Source organism: Argiope bruennichi, chromosome 7, assembly GCF_947563725.1.
Source record: "Argiope bruennichi chromosome 7, qqArgBrue1.1, whole genome shotgun sequence".
NCBI lineage: Eukaryota > Metazoa > Arthropoda > Arachnida > Araneae > Araneidae > Argiope > Argiope bruennichi.
The window spans coordinates 128591226-128612160 of record NC_079157.1 but is presented as its reverse complement, the minus strand read 5'-3'; the positions used below and the strand labels follow the sequence as shown (position 1 = coordinate 128612160).

The 20935-nt window shown below is 30.8% G+C and overlaps 1 protein-coding gene across 1 annotated transcript; it reads left to right on the top strand.

Annotated features, from left to right (window-relative positions):
• The first annotated feature begins 249 nt into the window (after positions 1-249).
• On the top strand, positions 250-18830 carry LOC129976450 (15-hydroxyprostaglandin dehydrogenase [NAD(+)]-like). The gene is made up of 7 exons (XM_056090034.1): positions 250-390; positions 5430-5550; positions 7256-7362; positions 13866-13962; positions 15498-15574; positions 16717-16862; positions 18662-18830. The coding sequence occupies exons 1-7, from the start codon at positions 298-300 to the stop codon at positions 18756-18758; spliced, it is 738 nt and encodes a 245-aa protein (XP_055946009.1). The 5' UTR covers positions 250-297; the 3' UTR covers positions 18759-18830.
• Positions 18831-20935: the final 2105 nt, after the last annotated feature.

Here is a 20935-nt window from a genome sequence, read left to right as displayed (position 1 = left end):
CACAACTCACAAAAAAATTATTCAATACGAAATGGCGAAAATCCGTGCTTGTCATCTCCAGCATGCATGCATAACTAAATGAGAATTTGGAAAGAGAAGCTGCTTCTTAACAGAAATCATTCTCTCATATCTACAGATTGTATTTCACTTATTTTCGGGCATCCCCCCCCCCTTAAACATGAGGCATTTTTACGTAATGGAAGATGATAAAAACGTAGCTGCAGTACATCCTGTCAGGAGCTACGAAGCTGTGCTGTTTCAGCTGCTTGGAATTAGATTTGAGAGTTTCCAAAAATTATGAATTTCGCAGACAAGGTTGCGTTGGTCACTGGCGGGTCCCAAGGTATCGGAAGGGCATTGGTTTCTGCTTTATTGAGTTGTGGAATGAAAGTAAGAACATATTTTGCAGTTATTTTTGTTATTATTTGGGGGAAACGGGTTATTTAATTTCTATAAAGCACGATCTTTTATTTTTTGACAAAAGTTCTATAAAAAAATGAACAGGAAAACTAAAATATATATATATATTTTAAATAATTTTGTTTTTTTAATCGAAGTTGTTAGTTAAAAAAATATTAATAGTTACAAATAATTTTCTTTATCGGTAACACTTTTTAAAAGTCGAAATTGTAACAAGAATCTCCTTTACGCATAAATATATTGAAAAAATGCCTGATCTAATGATGTGACTTTATATTATTGCTCAGTTATTATTCCGAACTATCTCTTCCAACGTACTCAACTTCGTTGGTTGATGAGCTTACGGTCATTTAGATGAATCTAACACAATCTGACGTGTTGTCATTTGTAACTTCCTGATATATTATATCCAAATGATTCTGCACTTATTCTATAATTATTGTAAAGATTTAAAATATTTTTAAGGATTATCTAAAATAATTATTAAAAGCGCAAAGAGTATTTACATAATGATATTTTTAATTAAAGGAATTGGGATGTTTCCGACAACGAAAATCGTCGATTTTGAAATGTAAATAAGGGGGATTTTTTTCTACCTCAGAATTGCATCTGATGTGAAGTAGTACATTATATACAACTACATACAAAGAATGCGATATTCTCTTTCTGTCATTGTAGTAAAACTATCATGTGTAGTAAAACTACAAACTATAATGTTTGCTTCCTAACAAATTATTTATACCAAATCAAAAATCTGTTGAGATGTAATAATTTGCAAGTTCATATCACAGATCAGTACTCTTGGATTAGTTTGATTTAGTCCCGTTTTAAAGCAACATTGGGGCGAACCTCGTAATTTTGAACCACGGTTAGATGACAAAGACGATACCCGAGTACTCTCCTCTCAAACATCCACAACACATCACTCTCTCGTTTGACACCGACAGATTTAACATGCACCAAACCCGCTTAAACAACGATTCTTCAATGGAATCGAGTCTCGAACCTGAAATCCTCCGGTTCCAAAACCGAGATCTCACCACCAGGTCACCGCGGTTCATGAAGATGTTGCGTATGATCCATTGGACACTGAGCTATTCAACGCAGGTAATGAAGCTTAGATATATTTTCAGGTCTATGGTTTCGTGATTTCATGTTTATTGAAACCCTACCTTTATTATGCGAGGGCAGAAAAATGTCATTGTGTACAGGATGAGATAGATATAAACACAGAACAGACACGATAACGGAAACTGTGGATCACTGCGTGTCCCCTCGAATGTCATTCCTCGGGAACAAGGAATATGCTAAATATTATTAGCTACAATTTATCTTCAATTAGTAGGAAATCACTTAGTATTGTCACCTCCCTCCACAACACAAAAGAATAACCAAGTGAGCATTCGAAACTGTGCACAATGTAAACTCTCTTTACCATTTGCTAAGAAATGGGAAAATTAGAACTCTCCACGCAGAAACAGGAATTTTTGCCTTTTTATCCAACTGACACAGTAGTTAGCTTTTTAAACAAATCTTTGATAAAAAGATTTTCAAAGACACAAAAAAGATTTTCGATATATTTCATTGCGGAAAAATAGTTAACTTAAAGACTTGTTAAGGCTTTAACAACCTTTAACGAAATATTGGGAAAGGTTTTACAATTTTAAATTTAATTATTAAAAATACATTTTAAAAAACTGCCTCAATAAAAACTCAATAAATTATTTTAGCATAAAACTATCTAAAGTGTAACTAGAATTTCTTTTCATTAGACGCACCAATGAGAACTAAACATTTCCAAACAATTTTGTTTTTCAATTTTTTTTTATTTTGTAATATTTAACACATTTATGGTCACTTTCCAGAAATTGGAATTTAAAATGCGCAAAAAAGGATGTACAATAAGGAAAACGTTGGACAAGGAAACAGTAGGACAACATCCGAGTCCTGCAAATAGTTCCTGCACTGAGCGCAGATGTCGATATAAGCAGTTTCTCAGATGGTAAACACGCAACGAAATGGCTACCCAAACAAGCGGGCGTTTCTGCCACAACTACACTTCAGATACTAAAGAATTTTGAAATAAAATTCAAAAACCTGTAACTCCAGGGATTCAGTAACACTTGATGGATAATTTCTGTTGAATGTGATGCTCATTTTTCATTTAATAGCCATATTTTGAAGAGCAAAGGAAATATCAACTACACCAATCCAGATTCCTAAAAATCCTCCTAAATTTTTTTAAACTGAAGGTAATACGATACGAAACGGTGATTACGATAACATTCATCTCATTAGTGAGATAATTGTAGCTAAGGAATTAAATAGCAAAAAAAAAAGTTTTACTTCCAATTAAATCTAATTTTAATTTACATATTTTACTTACTCCATTGGTATTAGTGAAATTCATATCGTATGATAACAACAAATCAACTCTTCTTAGAAAGTTTATATTGGAGGGAGAGGTAATAACAACTGAATATGCTTTTATTAGGTTGTCTTTAAGATAATTCCTTGCCTGGCTAACGCTTAAAGAAGTAAAAATGTAATAAATTAAAAACTCTTGAAAATGTATTACTGCAAAAAGTAATGATTGTCAAAAATAAAATGTCACTTCTTTTTTTAAGTGTATAGTATCGTTTGAATCGGGGAAAATAAATCGAAATTCGCTACGCTTTCTCTGTTTTATCCCTGAATAATCAGTCTTGAATAATACCGATCCTGTAATTTTTTTAAAAAAATCAATTGATAAATAATTAAATCATTCAAAGAAAGGTACAATCCATGCAAATTTTCATATGTCTTGTCGATTTCTAAATCGATCGATCAAAATCAGTTGATAAAAGGCAACATCTGATTCACTTGTCGACATGTCGATTATTCTGCCAAATGTGATGTTAACTACAGTTTGAAAGGTACAACATAATCAAATGCCCGACATTCTGCTGTATTATCTTGACTAAGACCGACCAAATAAGAGAGCAGCGTAACAAAACAATTCTTTTATTTACAGCCTTATATATGCACACAAAAATAACTTGTTCTCATCTAGGTTAATATTATTTACAAAAATCAGTTCAATCACGAAATAGTTCATAGATCAAATCGGAGAATACATCACAAAAAAAAACCCTAACAGGTTGTTAGCTCTAAACGGTTACTTCAGGGCCAATCCAGGAATCCACCGATCTTTATCGGGTGGATCCTAACACAAAAACCCGAATCACACGCAGCTTCTCAAAAAACTTTTTTTTCACATGAATGTGTGTTATTTCTTGCCTTTCTATTTTAATTTAACTCAAAATTGAGTAATGATATGGCTAGTTCAAGGACAAACAAAATTTCAGATAAAAATGAAATCTACGATCGTAAATTTCAAGTTATCATGTGAGAACATTATTATTTTTAAGTCATTATTAGTCTTAATTAATTTAAATCATTAACCAGTTTAAACCGGTTTAAGAGAGCTCCAAATCTTTTTTGCCAGCCAAGGAAAAAACTGAAAATGAAAATTGCCATTTATGTTTTATTCATTGCCAACACGATTTCGAGCTTCAAAACCCTCTAACCAAAACAACAACATGTTCTCACAAAAAGGAATGCTACTTTTGGAAGCTGAATAACGAGAGTTTCCGTCGCAATGCGATTTCCAAATGATAAACTATTTACCGATAATTTTTTAAACATATTAATTTATATGAAATTTTTTATGAAAACAATATTTTTGTAAACACAAACTTCTATTTTCTAATTTCTGAGACCATAAAACAGTTTCATAATGGATTAATCTTAGAACAGGAATCAAATCCTTACTAATCCTTTACTTATGAATGATGTTATATTTCCACATTGGGGGAAAGAGAAAATACTTTTAGCAAAACTGTTATTAAACGGGAGTGAAGTATTTTGAACATATTATATAAATTAAATTATATAATTTCCTCCGAAAAAAATTACATTCCATGAAAATAACAGCTATGATGTCATAATTCTACGTCAACCTTTTAAAAACGCATCTGCTGTAAAAGAAGCATACGTAATAATAAAGCAATACTGGTAAAAGCAGGTAAAAAAATATATGCGATTAAAAGATGATGAAATTTGCCATTTATGCTTTATTCATTGCCTACGCAATTTCGAGCTTCAATATTCATTGCAAACGTGATTTCGAGCTTCACAACCCCCTAACCAAAACAACATCATGTTCTCATATGATAAGATAAAAAAAAAAGAACAGGAACAACTTTTCCGCACACCGACGTCTCTCCGAATTCCAATTCGAAACCTTACTCCCTTCTCCTCTCCTCTGGAAAAAAAAACACCGCATTTTATTTCCAGCAAATATATGCCTCTGGTTTATCATTGGTGAAACTGAGTTTCCTATCACCCAATAGCTGTTCAGCAATGCTTCCTCAATGGTCTCCACTCGATCGAGGGAGTGTCTGTTAAGAATCCAACTTTGTGTCTGGTCCCTCTGGAACACATGTTAATTATAATCCATTCACAGCTAACACTTAAGTGCACTCGGTTTTGACACTTAATGACAACGATTGCTGGTGATCGATCGTTTCTTGATGACTTGCGGAGTCTCTTCATTACGGAAAAAAGTTTAGCATCTGGATGTTTTGACGTTCGTCTCCCTTGAAGACATGATGGATCTATTTGAAACGACGGGACACACAAATTTACGTCCCCATACCTGGATAACCAGATGCATTGATTCCTCTAGTGAAAAGAATCCTCATCTGGCAGTCCGTATGCTCTTAACTATGTGTTGGGAAACTAGTGACATTACACCTTCTTCTTGCGTACAGCCGACCACCCCGCCACCACTGAACGTAGCAGTATCGACAGGATTTGTCGGAATGCCAATTACCATGTGAGGGAAAAGGGGAAACGTTAAAACGTAGTCTCCTTGGCTTCGAATTACCAATTACCACTGTATATATCTACAACTGATAAAGATGAATGAAGTCCAAAATGTTCTAATGCCTCTCTTTGATTATCAGGTGAACATCTGTGATGTTGACGGAAAAGCCGCAAAAGAGTTCATTGAAACCCTTCCATCAACTCTCAGAGAATATGTCACTTTCCAGCAATGCGATGTCACTTCTTTCGAAGATTTTAAAGGTATAGATACTTATTTTCATACATAAAAAATAGACTGTTGTTAAAGTATGTGATAACGTTCGGGGTGAATTTTTTGAAAAACTCGATAAAGTTATAACATTTTTTGAATTTTTATGTAAAATAGATTTTAAAAACATTAATGAAACCAAACTATACCATTTAAATGTCGATTTTTTTAAGTTCGAAGATTTTTTTTCTTTTTAAGTTAAAAAAAAAAAGGTATGTAAAAAAACACCATCCAGTTTAAAAGTTTATCAAATGATTTGCTCAAAACCTATAGCTAGCGTAATAAATGTATTTGTTAGTTTAAGAGCTAAAAAAAGCTTTCCTTGAATCCACTTTTTAAATATTGGGATTCAACTAATAAATAAAAAGATATTTTCAATTTTTTTTGTCTTTGTGAAACATTAAAACGACTATAAGGTATTTCTAAATTTATAGATGACTTATTTTCTGATTCAAAAACTGCAGAACATATTAAGAAATTATTATACCAAATTTGAACAAAAAATAAGCATTTCACTTTAATTTGCGATGTTCCTTTTAAGTTAACATTTAAAAAAAAAATCGTTTTTTTAACGTAGTTGTCTACCTTAATACTGTCCAAATAATTTAGAAATTGACGTTTAAAATGAGTCAGGTTTGCTTTGCTACAAACGAACTCAAATACAACAAAATAATACTTCACACATCACGAAAGTTTCGCAAACCGTTTGATACTCATTTTAAATTTCTAACAAAATCCAAGGATTAAAATGTTATCACACGGGATGCAACCAAACTTTATGGATTGAAATCGATAGAGATTCTTTAAAACATCCCAAATTAAATCTTTTTCAGCAATATCATTCGAAGGAAACGACTTTTACGCCCTCTTAAAATTAAAAAATAAAATGATGATATCGACTGGGCTTTTGCTCTTGTGTCGCGATGTAGACAAACGTGTGACTGTCGAATATAGGGGACATTTCCCTAACGAAGTATTTCTGCACTGTTAGTGAGTACATATCCTGTGCTACTTTTTGTAAAAAATAGAAAATTCTACGCAAAAATAAAAATAAAAATCAGAAAATAGTTTTCTTTGACTAGACATCCATTTATTCACATCGAGCCACCCCTTATTTTTTTATACAATTTCTGATAAACAATTCCATATCTCGGTTACGAATATTTCTTAATAAAATTATTTTTTTCACAAACTACTACTACTTTCCTCGCGAGCTATTCATCGCTCGCACTCACGTGAACATCTCCTTTTCTAGTCTGCTAAGAAAACGAGAAATCTTTTCTGCATAGCTTTCAAGACAACGGGAATGCGCTACCATCTGGGGTTAGGAAGGGGAACTAATACCGACAATATGAAAAAATCATCAGTGTTAATATTAGTATTATTTATTTTAGTATTATAATTTTATCAGCATTCTTTATTGTTATGACTGATTGTTTTCTGTTTTTCTGACTGATTATTCTTGCGCCTGATATTTCTCGTTTGTTTCTGTATAAAAGCATAAAAACTAAATCGGTATAAACAGTGCACGACAGTTTGCATTTAATTAATAAAAAATTGTCAATTAAAATAAATAACAATACCGAATTAAAAATAAAAAGTTTGCATTTAAGTAAAAAACATTAAATGCAAATGCAAGCATGCATTTTGAAGCAAAGAAGAATTTTACCTATTTATTTCATTTTCGATTCCTTTCAGATGCCTTCGACAAAGTGATTTCCTCCTGTGGCCGAGTCGATTTAGTGGTAAACAATGCCGGATTACACGATGAAATCAACTGGAGAAAAGTGATTGATGTCAATATTGTGAGTATATGATAATCATTACTCCCTATTCAACTTCTTTTTGAATAAATTTAGTATAAAACATTCTTAAGAACGTTTTTATTAGTGCTTTGAAAAAAACTGAATTTTTATTTTTATCATTTTTTTAATTTCTTAATCTTTAATTTATAATTCATTTTTCTAAATATTATGGAATTCTGAAAGTAACTTTATTCAAACTCACAACCAAATTGCATTCTCCGTACAAAATCAAAATTTAATTCAATGAATCGATTTAATAGTATTCAGCTTCTAAAAAAAATAGTTCTGAAAATATTAAAATAGTGCATTACTATCAAGAATACATGTGGCGCGATGTACCTCATTTCCCGCCATTAAGCAGCGCCTCTGGTGGAGGAAACGAGAGTTGCTGGCAGTTGACGCCAAGACGGGGCGATGTGAAGGCGAACTAATAATACGTGTTGTTTAAAAGACGAACTTTTATGTCAGCTCTGCACTTGATTATCATAATCTAATCCTGTAAATTTGTCATCTTCAATTTGTTCATTATAATTTGTGCATCATCATTAACGTAACTATATTGCCACACGTTAAATTCTCAAATATCAACTAACTTGTTATTGTTTGGCCATCACCCCCACATACATAAATATAAAAAAATTCTAAATTATTAACATACCATGAAATGAATGAAAAATCGATCACAATATTCCACCTTTACAAATGTGAAACAAATCAAGACAGGTAAAAGCGTTTAAAAATAAGTAAACTTTCGTGCCTTACAAATTTAATGAATTAAAATTCTTGCTTTCGAATGTTCGTAATTTTCACTGTCATCGCCCCCTCTTTAGATACTCTTTCACCTGCATGACCAAATTGCGAATGAATAATGAAGACGCTATAAATTTGATTTTTTTTAAAAATCTTTAAGTGAACTAATCATTCTGTCTAGCAAAACAAGATCAAGGTGTGATTGTTATTCTGGCTCAAGATCCTTTTATGGGATGAGTACGATGTGCAAGAAAATAGTGCGGTGTGTTTTGAGGGAGCGACAATTCAACAAATAAATGATTGGAAAAAAAAGAAAGAAATTCGGGATTCTAATTTGAAACCTTTTAGCATAATAAAATGTGGGTTTCATTTTCCTGGCTTCATTAAATCAGTTGAGATCTATAAATTAAATTTGCATATCTGATATAAAACAATTCAAACAAATCTTTCTGAAATATAGATAATTTATTTTTTTAAATTAAAACCGAATTAATTAAAAATTATTCTAATTTTATTTACTTCAAAATTGTTGTAAAATCTCATCCCATAATTAAATTGACAATAGAATAGAATAGTTTCAATAAACAAAATGACAGGTAAAAATCTATTGTGTTTTGAAAAATTTGTTAAAAAGTATTGCACGGTGATCAAGTTGGTGCCATTCATGGGCTAATTTTTTAAATTTTAAAGTGTTGTGAAAATAATTTTTGTTTAATTTTGTATCCTGTAGTTATTGAATAAAACCGTGAACATTTTTATTAATTTTCAATTAAAAATTTAATTAAAATTTAGGAAACGTTTCTTGGTGAGCCGCAACAACGCAGGCTCAAAAAGTAAATGCGTGTCTGATTTGGTATCTCTATATCTAATAGACTTCTTGGAAGCGCATTTTGGACGATGCATCCTGAAATGTGTAGAAATGCCGCTATTAATCAATTCAGCCAATTCTCACGTTTACTTTGAAGACAGATCCCGGCGCGTTTGTAATGAAAAGTGGATGTATTTAAATATAATCTCTTCCTTGCAAAGCAGTCGTGAAAAAGGAAAAGTCAACTCAAACTGACGCAAATTTGAGTGGAATCTGTTTCTCCTTTCGATCCCTAAGTAGAAACAAAGGGATCCAAGCCATTTTTAAATATAGGGTAATTCAAATTAATGTATCCCTGTTTTGTACGCACTGGCGAGAGAACCAGTCGACATAACGCCTTTATATTTAGAGCATATACATTTCAGACAATGGGAAATTGATTGGTGAAATAAATAAAAGGACCGGGAGGTGAAATGTGCCGTTGCGATCGGTTTAAAGTAATGAATATGAAACATGACAATAAAAATAAAGGACAGAATACAAGATAAAAATGTAATAAATTTTACTACACAACACAAACTTACGTTACTACAGAAATTTTCAATAAAAGTAACAAACGTAAGAAAGAAAAAAAGGAACAAACAAAAGTTTCATAGATGGTTTTCAATGTGCTCACTTTGCTTCAGGGTAAACATGTTACACTGTGCTATAAACATGATTCACAATGGCATGTAATGGATCAGGTTCGATGCTGCATACTTGTAAGAGGATATGGTTCTTCAAATCCTCCAGATTTCCTATGTTTCCTCGATAAAGTTTATCCTTGAGGTTAGGTTAGGTCAGGTGAACGTGGAGGTCATCTTTTAGGAAATGCCTAACTGATAATGCGATCCACAGCAAAATGACGTCGTAGCAATTGTTGAACTACACGTGCTATGTGAGGAGGAACACCATCTTTTGGAATATTGTTGTAGTGAGGCATCCACGCTACAGGAGTTCTGGCATGACAAATATTTGCAACATATATCAATAACGTGCTGCGGTTACGGAACAGGTGTTTATCCCTGCGGAGTGATTTCCTCAAAGAAAAATGGCCCAATCAAAAGGGTGGTAGTGAAGCGATCCAAACAGTAACCTTCGGTGAATGCAAGGACATTTGTTGAACCTGGTGAAGGTTCGCAGTGGACCAGATGCGCAGTTTTGGATTTCATTGTTCAGCACATGTGAAAATGAGCCTTACCACGACCTTCGTAAAACAAGGCCTCACAACTTATTTGTGACGTCACACGGGTAGGATGATTGGCTGTCATGAGCAGAATCCCACTTTCTTCCTTGGTGTTTAGGTATATTTTAAATTCACTTAAAAATAACTTATTATTAATATTAAGACATTTACCTTGCATAAAATTCAAAATCATTTATTTTTTCTCTGTGTGAATAAAAGAAACGGCATGGTAGAAAATCTTAAGGTCCTCTATAGCTTATTGACCGTTTAATAACATTCAAACTTCATTTAATAACATTTAAATCACAATGTAAATTTATTAGATATATACATTGGGGTATTATTGTTAGTTTTGCTTGTTATAATGGAGATTTTCGTTTTTTTTTTTAATCGTTTTGTTTTTTCCCTGAAAATATTTTTTAAAGCTTAAAATTAAATTAATCTAATACTTTTTAAAGTTTTTAATGGGTTTTTTTTATTGTAGTGACAGTTAATACATGTATTTTATAAGTTAACATAAAATTGTTTACTTTTCAAATTACTTATGAACTTTCAAATAAAATATTAATGTATTTAATATAAAATTTAAATTTTACACCAACTAATTCTGTTGATGAAAAAGAATTACTTTCACATCTTGTTTTTTCACATTAAGAATTGTTTTCATTTAATATATTAGTAATTCATACAATTTAATACACTAGCTATTATTATATCTGATTTTACATTTCAATGCATTTATAATTAATTTCAATTCAATCTGTAGAAACAGTAAAAGAAAACACAAATAAAAAAAATCACACATTATTTGAATCATAACATTTTATTTACAGAGAGACAATAACAAAATACATTTTGTTTTCGAACTTTATTATAAATTTCACACACACAAATGAAAATAATTATAATGTTAAATAAAGTTAAAATACAAACTTACAAATTACTTCTAATTTGGAAGAAATTAATAAAGAATGACTTACCTTAGGAGCTTGAGAAGTGCCTAGACAAATAAAAATTATTTTATTTGCTTTTTGAATTATACTCCATGTATTTGATTTAAAGTTTTTAAATTTTAAAATTAAATCAGAAAAAGTGTTGATTTTTTCTATCTCCTCTCTTTTTGCTATGTCCTGGTGACTGCTATTTAAAGCTGCTTAAGTTTTCCCATTTTTTTATGTGTTGCCCTATCCATTGGAGTTTCTCTTCTTGCTTTTGATTCCGAGGAAAAGTAAGAGGGTAAATTAGGGAAAATTGAAGATACAGCATCAGGTACAAGGATAGGAAAAAAAAAAAAAAAAAATAGGAATTCTGTAGATAAAAAAAATTAGTAATTTATTAAAATTTAAAATCAAAAACAGAATAGATATTTTCTTAATACATAAAGTAAAAGCTGACGTATGTTGGACAGTATTAAATAAAATCATATTGAGTATTAAATAATAAAACTTAAAATCAACAGAAATATTCATTCATTCAAAATAAATACCTAGTATATATTATGTTGGAATATCTATAGTAATTATTTATACTACCATTCAAGTAATACAATATTCTACATGAATTAATCAATTGATTTTACACGGTATGAAAAATGGATTTAAAAACAGTAACTTTTCATTACTTTAAAAAAAAGTTTAGGATATTTTGTAAAAGGTGCATTCATTTATAATTAAAGATTGTGTATAACTAATGATATTTAAGAATAATAATAAATATTAATTGCTTTATATATAATCTGAGGATTTATAGATAAACAAATAAAAACTACATTTTCTAAACCTATATAAGCATTCAATTCGTATTGTTTTTACAACTATATCTAACTTTTTTACATAATATTTTAGAATAAAATATAAGATTAATCTGCTACAATCTATAGTCATGATATATATAATTAAAAATTAAGTTTTATTATTCATTAGATGATTTGAACTTTTTCTATAAGAGCATAATAACAATAAATCACTTAAGTACTTTGTATGATTTTGGTGATAATTATTAAAAATTTCTAAAAAAAATTGCCTTTTGCACTCTAGTGGTACTTGAATAAGTTCTCCTGTACTGGTATTAAACGCTTCTCTAACTGTTAAAAACTGATTTTCTTGAAAAAGTTTAGCGCAGACCTAAATTTTAGCAACAAATATTAAGCCTAAACCAGATTTTTAAAAATATGTATGAAGTATAATTAAAAAGATACAGAAACAAAACATTTTAAATATTAGGAACAAATAAACAAAAGACTATGAGAAGTAACAATAAAACAAAAAAGTTTTTTATTTAGCTGAAGCAAACAATTCCAAAGTAATTGGTCGCATAAGTAACTAAATGTAGAGCAAACAAAAATGACAGAAGATAAATGGCAGTTATACATAATTTTAAATGTTTGGTATTTCAAAAGAATTAATTAACTAAAAATTGTAAAAAAAAAAAAAAAAAAAAAAAAACCAAACTTACCTTACTATATTTAGTTGGTACAAAATCGTCCCGCTTTATTGCAGAGATCCATGCTCTTCTAGTGTTTTCATCGTTTGGAAACGAAAATGCAGAAACATTGGAGCTATTTTTTGTGTAATTTCTTTTACAATTGGGAACACAGCACGCACTAGGCATCTTCATTACGATAAATTAAAATTAATATTCAAAAAGATCAGAAAACTTTCAAACAAAGCCAATAACACATTCCCATTCTTCACTACGATAACGACTATCGTTTTCTACAGAATTCATCCAACCTAATGACGTCACGGGCTGAAAGCGTTGGGAATTGTGAGGCCTTGTATTACGAAGGTCGGTGCCTTACCGGTCCATAGGATGTTCCACAGCCAATTCTGTTCCAACTCCATCCATGCCAAGAAAGTTAAAGTGAATGCTTCACACACACATCGTTATCGGCTGGTTTTAACGCTTGCAAGCGATGGATCTTATACGGATATGCTTCGAGTGCTATCCGCATGCACCTCCAAACTGTAGTGTATGGCAACTCCAGATGCCTTGATATGGCGCGAGTACTGGATGTCCCTGCTGTGTTCGAATTGGCTTGCTCAACGAGAGAGGTTGCGACGTCTTCTGTCACCTGCGGTATCCGTGTTTTACATCCACACCCTGCTTTAACAGAAATGCTACCTGTTCCCTCGAAACGTTTGATCATTCGCCGCAGAGCGCAAGGTGTTATTGGGCCTATACGCAAACATTTCTTCCCTTTGCAGTGTTATTGCTGTTTTGATAGAATTTTAATAGCGACGCACGCTCCAGCAAACAGAGAGCCACAGTCATGGACCTATTCGGAACCTTTTTTTTTGCATATTATGCAAATTTTGTTCTCCAGTGCAGCTCGCAATGTCGAATATTCGAATTTTCATCTAGCTAACAAAATTTGAACATTAGTAGCTGTAATAATGGAAAATATTACAGGTACTTCGTATTCTGTCCTTTGTTGTTGTTTTTATATTTCATATTCATTATCATAAACCGATTGCAGACCCACATTTCACCTAACGACCTTTCACCTTTTTTTTTTTTTTTTTTTCTTCTTACCAATCAATATCCTATGGCCTGAAATATATATCCTCCAAATATGAAGGTATTACGTCAATTGATTCTCTCGCTCGGGCCTCCCAAACAGGGATACTTTAATTTGAACTAGCCCGTACTTTAGCAAAAAAAAAAACCTTCAATAGCATGTCATAATTTGATTTGTGTCATACGATCTTCTTTTTTTAGGTAGGAGTAATAAATGGAACCAAGCTTGGATTCGAATACATGGACGTTCGAAAAGGTGCCTATGGTGGCGATATTGTTAACATGGCATCCGTAGCAGGTCCTGTGTATTTCTCTTATATGCTTTTAATGTTCTTGCACGCGATTTGAACTGCATACGTGTCGCTGTTCAGACTAATGTGCAAAGGCGTAAATTTTAAAATTTATATCTAAATCTGTTTTTAAATGAAAGCAGCAGTGAATTGATAAGGTATGAATGAATATTAAAAATCGTAGGTATCCTTTCGTTTCTTATATGGATGGAAACATCTAAAATAAAATGTGTCATCTAGTTAGGTCTTCCAAAAAATTCGCAGTTCAAAGTTTATAGTGTAGTCAAAAATAAAATATTTCTATTCACAGGATTGTAAAGAACAAAGTGACGGTCAAAAAAATATTGCTGTAATTTCAGACATTAAAAATTAAATTTCTCAAAGCATTGTAAAAATATTTATAATATTTATAATAATATATAATAATTTAAAATGGTCTCTTATTTTCTGATCCTATTCCACTTTTTTCATTTCATAAATTGTACATGAGCTCGGTAAAACTGCTTTAATCAGCAGGTTCTCACGCTCCGATTGAAAGGATAAAAATCCTTAATGCTTAGAAATTCTTTTAAAAGACGCCTAAATTCCCTTACCTAAACCGACACCTTTGTCAAAGAAATCCCTATCAGAATCTCATAGTACAAAATCACTGGGGAAAAAAAAAAAATCGCTCTCTTTTCGCTCTTCTCTTGTATTATTAAAAAATAGAATGAGACAGGAATGCTGTTTTATAAACACATATAAGAATAGATTTCTATATCTCTTCACAAAAAATTCTACTGAACATTTATTATTTATTTTTCATAAAATATAATGGCATTACAGAGAAAAAAAATTAACATTGTCTTCCAACGTTAATTGAAAAAGAATTTATTCTCAAATTCAATTTTGCGACTCATTGATCTTTTAATGCGTTTTAAATCTGAAACAAATGTCCATTTCTTAATTAATGATGCACGAAATTTCTTTGAAGTATTTTAATTCTTCTATCTTTAATTTCTTTATACAGTATTTTAAAAGCAAAGAAAAATTTATGAATAGAGAAAATCTTGCCACTCTTATGTCAAAATATAAATATAACAAAATTCTCTTGACATCTTAACAGATAGATACTCGTTTCTTTTTTGTTCGCAGGGAAATTTCTATTCAAGTTTTTATGTTATGGATGAATATTAATGCAAAGTACATTGTGTGCCTTTTAATATAAAAAAGAAAGAAACACTATTTTGTCGTTGTTATTATTATCTTGCCGCTAATCGATATATTTTAAGAATGTTTCATCACATATTTTCATAATAAGATCTAATTTTGCATTCAAAATAATAGTTGAAGAAATATTTTCTTCCATTCCGAAAGCAATATAATAACTCTCCCACTTGAATAGTTTTCCAAGATAAGGTACTCGTTAGTCAGCGTAAATTATATATATATATATATGTGTGTGTGTGTGTGTGTGTGTGTGTGTGTGTGTGTGTGTGTGTGTGTGTGTGTGTGTGTGTGTGTGTGTTAGTATAAATTAAGTAACGTATCTGAACATTTACAGGTTTATCCGGAAATGCACTGCACCCGGTTTACTCTGCTACGAAGCATGCGGTTGTCGGATTTACGAAATCCTATGGGGTAAATATTTTTAGAAAGTCTGATTGTTGGTTTTGTGCTATAGACTAATAAACAGCAAACTCACCTTCAATAAGCATGCAGCTTGAGTGCCGTTAAATGCTTGAGCGGTATACGTTTAGTCATTTTCCTTAATGGCAGATATGCCGCGCAATCATTGAAAAATTTCAGTTTTATCTAAAGAATTGCACCGTCATTAGAACAATCAAAATAAAGTTATTTAAGGATTTTATGTATAGAACATGAAACATTAAGAAATATTCATAAAATGAAAATTATTGATGAATTTGCTACAAGAAAATGTCATAAAATTTATAAATTAAAATGAAGAACGTATTTATATCAAAAGTCTTGAATAGTTAAATGTTCATATAACTATTGCTATAATTTTTGTAGTATAAGAAGCTTAATATATGAAAAAAAAATTATATTATGTCCTTTTATTATTTATTTCATTTTAAATGATAACTCAAAAGTCCTGGTATTCTTTTGTACGCTTCCCCATTTTTTTTAGGGAATAGGATAAGAAAATTTTATCTTAATAATCTGAATATAAACTATTGACATGAGATTTTAGATCTTGAAAAATAGTATGGGTATAGTTTTATTATTTTAATCACTTCAGTCAGAGTCCAGTATGACTATCTCAAGTTTTTCGACTGATCGAAATTCAAGACGAGAGGCGAACTTTTGTTTCCAGGTAGGAAAAAAAGTGAAGTGAAATGAAAAATTATTCTCTCTCTCTCTCTCTCTCTTTTTTTTTTTTTTTGCCCTCCCTAAATTACTCAAAGACGATTCATTAAATTCTAAAAATATTTAATGAAAATCATAGAGAATAAAACTCAAATTAAAAAACAATAGCATTATATATTTTGTTATATAAGTCCTAGATCTAATTAATGCCATCACCAATTTTCAGAAAACACATATCCTTGAGAACTATCGAACTATATATATATATTATATTATAATAATTTAATACAATTATTTATTATAATTATTAATTATTTAATACAATATTTTTGCATAAAGTTAATACTAATGCACACAGCTGTTAATACAAGATACGACATTTTAACACGGTAAAAAATGAAAATAAAAGGAAAATTGTGTGGTGACTCACGCTTTCTTTTTTCTTCTGACAGAGCGCTTACCACTTGGAGCGGACAGGCGTCCGAGTGAACGCCATCTGCCCTACATTGGCGAATACGAACCTCCAGAAGAACATTTACTCTTCTTCCCTCGATGAAGGCGAATGTTCAAGACAGTTGGCGAATATAAACATTCTCGAGTAACGAATTTTTCATTTGATATTCAATGTTGCCTCACTACAGAGGGGAAAAAAAAAAAAACTAAAGAAAATGGTGCATATTTTTTGCCGATCTCTGTCAAAATTTACAAGAATGCAGAATGCTTATCATATTTGGCAATGCTTTGTCCTTAAAACATTACAATTTGCGTTTGTACCCTATTTCTTTAATTTAGCGAAAAAAGAAAAGAGAGGGAGCTGAATGCACTCAGTTGATTTTTATTACAATCCTAAAAGCCTTTTGCTTCTACTTTTAATGGCCGTCCAAAATGTAGGTCATTTGGGCAGTTGGCACGATTTTGACGTGCTTAGAGAGATAATGGGCACTCATCTTAAGTCATACGAAAACAAAAACCATAAGGGAAATTAAATGATATTCGAATCTCTAATCCGAAATGTTGTAGCATGAAATTTTTCATGTTTCTCAGCTTCTGCATTGCATCATACGTTCAAGGCAGAAGACAGTTTGCAAAAATAATTCATTAGTCCTAAAAGCATTATCATATTATGAAACTATCCGCCTTTGGCGACTGGAAGGTTCGCCAAAAGTTATGTTCTCTAAAATTTTCGAATTAAATATCTATACACTTTGGTCCCTTAATAGCTTTATCATCAAAATATTTTGAAGCTTCACATTTCCATAGTCACATATTATTATAGAAGCCTTACGATATTTTCTTCATAGTGCTTTATATTTCTTTAATTTTCGGTCACCTGCCGTAAGATTTAACTTGAATTTGAAATGGGAGCGATAAAGCGTCAATAGATACGAAAGCGCTTTTGCTGAAACCATATTTTTTTTAGAAATATGACCACAGAAAATCGCATCCTTCAACATTGTAATCTTAAGTGTACCACAGAATATTTTTTTTCTTTATAATTTATGCAGTATTTCAAAGAATCATTCAATAAAAATTTCTCTGATTCATCATAAAATTCAGTTTTGCCTTCAAAAGATGTAAATGCAATGTATAAGATTTTATTTTACTTCGGTCAATAAATGTACTTCTGAAAATAAATAGGAAGTCTAAATTTTATACAGTTCTTCGATTCTATAAATAACATTCAGTAAAATTATTTTGATAATTTAATGATTTGTATTAGGCGATAAAGCCCGACTCGTTACAAGGCTTTGAACATCATCTTAAAACAATCAATATTTTCATTATTTTAGACAATCACTTAGACTTTCTCCAATCAGTATCAAATCAATCTGTATCAAATCAATCTGTATCAAATTCTAAACCCAACTGGGAAAAGGAAGAAGCCCAAAATCCGTGATTAGTTTTACTAATTAGCACACTATAAAACTTAAAACGTGCTGTGCTGTGATAATACATGGAAAATTCGGAGATAGCATTCCCGCTATTACTGGTGTTTTTTTTTTTTAATTTACAGTTATTTAATTATTAACTTTTTACAGATATGAAGAAAGAAGTTAGTGTATTCCCTCAGTCTACTATTGTATTTTGTCTAATTCCTAATTCATTTTTTGAATTGAAAAAAAAAAAAAGAAAAAATGTATACTTTTTGAACTTAGAAACAATTTGAAAATAGTTTTTAGAACTATATAAATCTATTATATTTTACCAAAGTCTGCTATAAGGACATACAATATCTTCAGAAACGGAATAAAATCCTTCACAAATATAGTGAAGTATTCTTAACAATGTGGCAAACCTACTCCTTTTTTTTTTAATTTTTAAGATAATTTTTCTGACCTTTAATAACAATTCAGCTTTTTCTTGGTTATATTTATTTTTAATTTTGATTATTTTCAGACCTGAAGATGTGGCCAAGGCGTTGGCGCAACTCCTGCAAGATGGTAAAAATGGAGCACTACTAAGAGTGGATCCAAATGGTACGAGCTACGTTTAGAATATCCTGAGTCGATTGAGAAAGATGTCAAAGATGACCATTTTACAAAATTTGGTTCCTCTCTATAAGATGATTGGCTCTGATATCTATTTTAAATAAATACAAGAATTGTTATTTGTATTTTGCAATGAAAAAATGTATAAATATAGTATAACAAATTGTTTCTGAAATAAAATAAACGAGTCGCATGCGGCGAACCTGCTTGCTCGCTTGGATGAATGACTTTTCAGGCGGTTAAATGATTGCATTTTTGCTACATTTCGCTTCGTCATTCAATACAACTGAAAAATATGAATTCAATAAAGTCAGCTTATTGAAAATGAAAAAGTGTAAGTATGAAAAAATAAAATGAATAAGTGAAAATGCTATGATGGAGTTAATAATACGCAAAAACATGCTAATGAATGTTTTGAAATGTTCCATCACAACATTTCAAAAAAGCCTATTATCAATTTAATTCAGGCTGGAAAATCCATGTTTTCCACATGGCCAGTCGTATGTTGGACGCTCACGAATCAGACAGCCAAGAAATTTATTTGCCTTTGCTGAAGACGGAAAAAGAAAAAATATTGTCTACCCTAAAGCACTGGAATAATAAAGTTTAAAAAAAAAAGAATAAATATTATTTATACTTCTTCTTAATGCATCATTCAATTTCAATGAACGTATTCATTGTTGATAAGAAAATAAATATCGTTCCTAATGAAACAAGATAGCTATTTCAAATTTCAAATGATATTTCGAAAATTATTTCTTCTGCGACGGCAACGTGCCGGGTACCAGCTAGTAATTTTATAAAAATCAATCCAGCATTATAAAATATAGATATCATCAAATGAATGCTAGAAATGTGACGCAAAAAGGCTCGCTAATTTTTTATCTTTTAAATTCTAAAGAATAAGGACAGTAAATAAGAATTGTTCTGAAATCAGCAGTATGGTGTCCTTTTTTATAGAAAACTAGCTGACTCCGGCGACCACCCGGTTCGCAAATTTTAATGTTCGTTAAAATTTTAAAAATTAAATATTTTATGCAATTCCTACTTTAATAGCTTCTTCATTAAAATATTTTAAAACTTCAAATTTTGATAGTCATATAATTCACTCATAATATTATAAAAGCCTTCAGTCATAACGTTATATGTATCTCTCTAATTTTCTGTTAGCTCCCGTAGAATTTATGCTTTAAATTAAAGTGGAAAGGTTTAATCTGCATTTAATATAATAATATTTTTTACTGAAACAAAGCATTTTTTATAATATGATAATGCTGATATATAAAATATATAAAACAGAGTCACTGAGCGTTTAAACTTTATGGACACTAAAGAATATCTTTCATAATTTATGTAATATCTCAAGAATTTGACAACAAAATTTTCTCAGATTCATCATGAGCAGATCGATTTATTAACAATGTTTAATTTTAAATGCATCAAACACTAAGAAAATAAAACGAATCGTTTAAAATAATCGATTGAAAACAGGTCTTAAAAAAACTACTTAAAAAACGATGTACTTAAAACTATATCCATATACAAAAAATATATAACTAACATAAATACAATTTAATTACAAAAGCATACACATAAAAATAATTAAAATCAGGTCCGCATGCTTTGATAATATTTATCAACAATCAGAACCCAATGCGCATGCGTGAATTTTCAACGCCAGTTTGGGTAACGCCAGTTTCGGTAGCTGTATGTCAAACGGTCTGGCCTGTAGAGCGCCAACACACACACACATTGAGCTTTATATAAGTATAGATGAACTTATAACCTGGCAAAACGAACGCCTTTCCTTCGAACATTTATCTCTCTTGTGCAGGGTTTTCAGTGACTATTACCAGAAATAGTTTTTGTTCATGGTTTTTATGTAAATTTTTTTTAAAAAAAGTGGCTGATTTAGACATCTGGTGGATGGTTTACTCTTTGTCACTTTCTGTCTATTCTCGAAAAGGTTATTTTTAAGTTGGGAATGTGGCAACAGGTTTGTGAGTATATTAGCGTCAGAGGTTGCCTTTCCAATTCCAAAAAGTCTCAATAAATATTGAAGAACCTGAACGCTTGAAGTATAGCTTGTAAATTTTGGAGTAAACTTTTGTAACTTCTTAATAATAAGGGAGCAATTTACTAAAGAGAGCGCAAGTGTTTATGGTTGAAATAAGAGTATTCA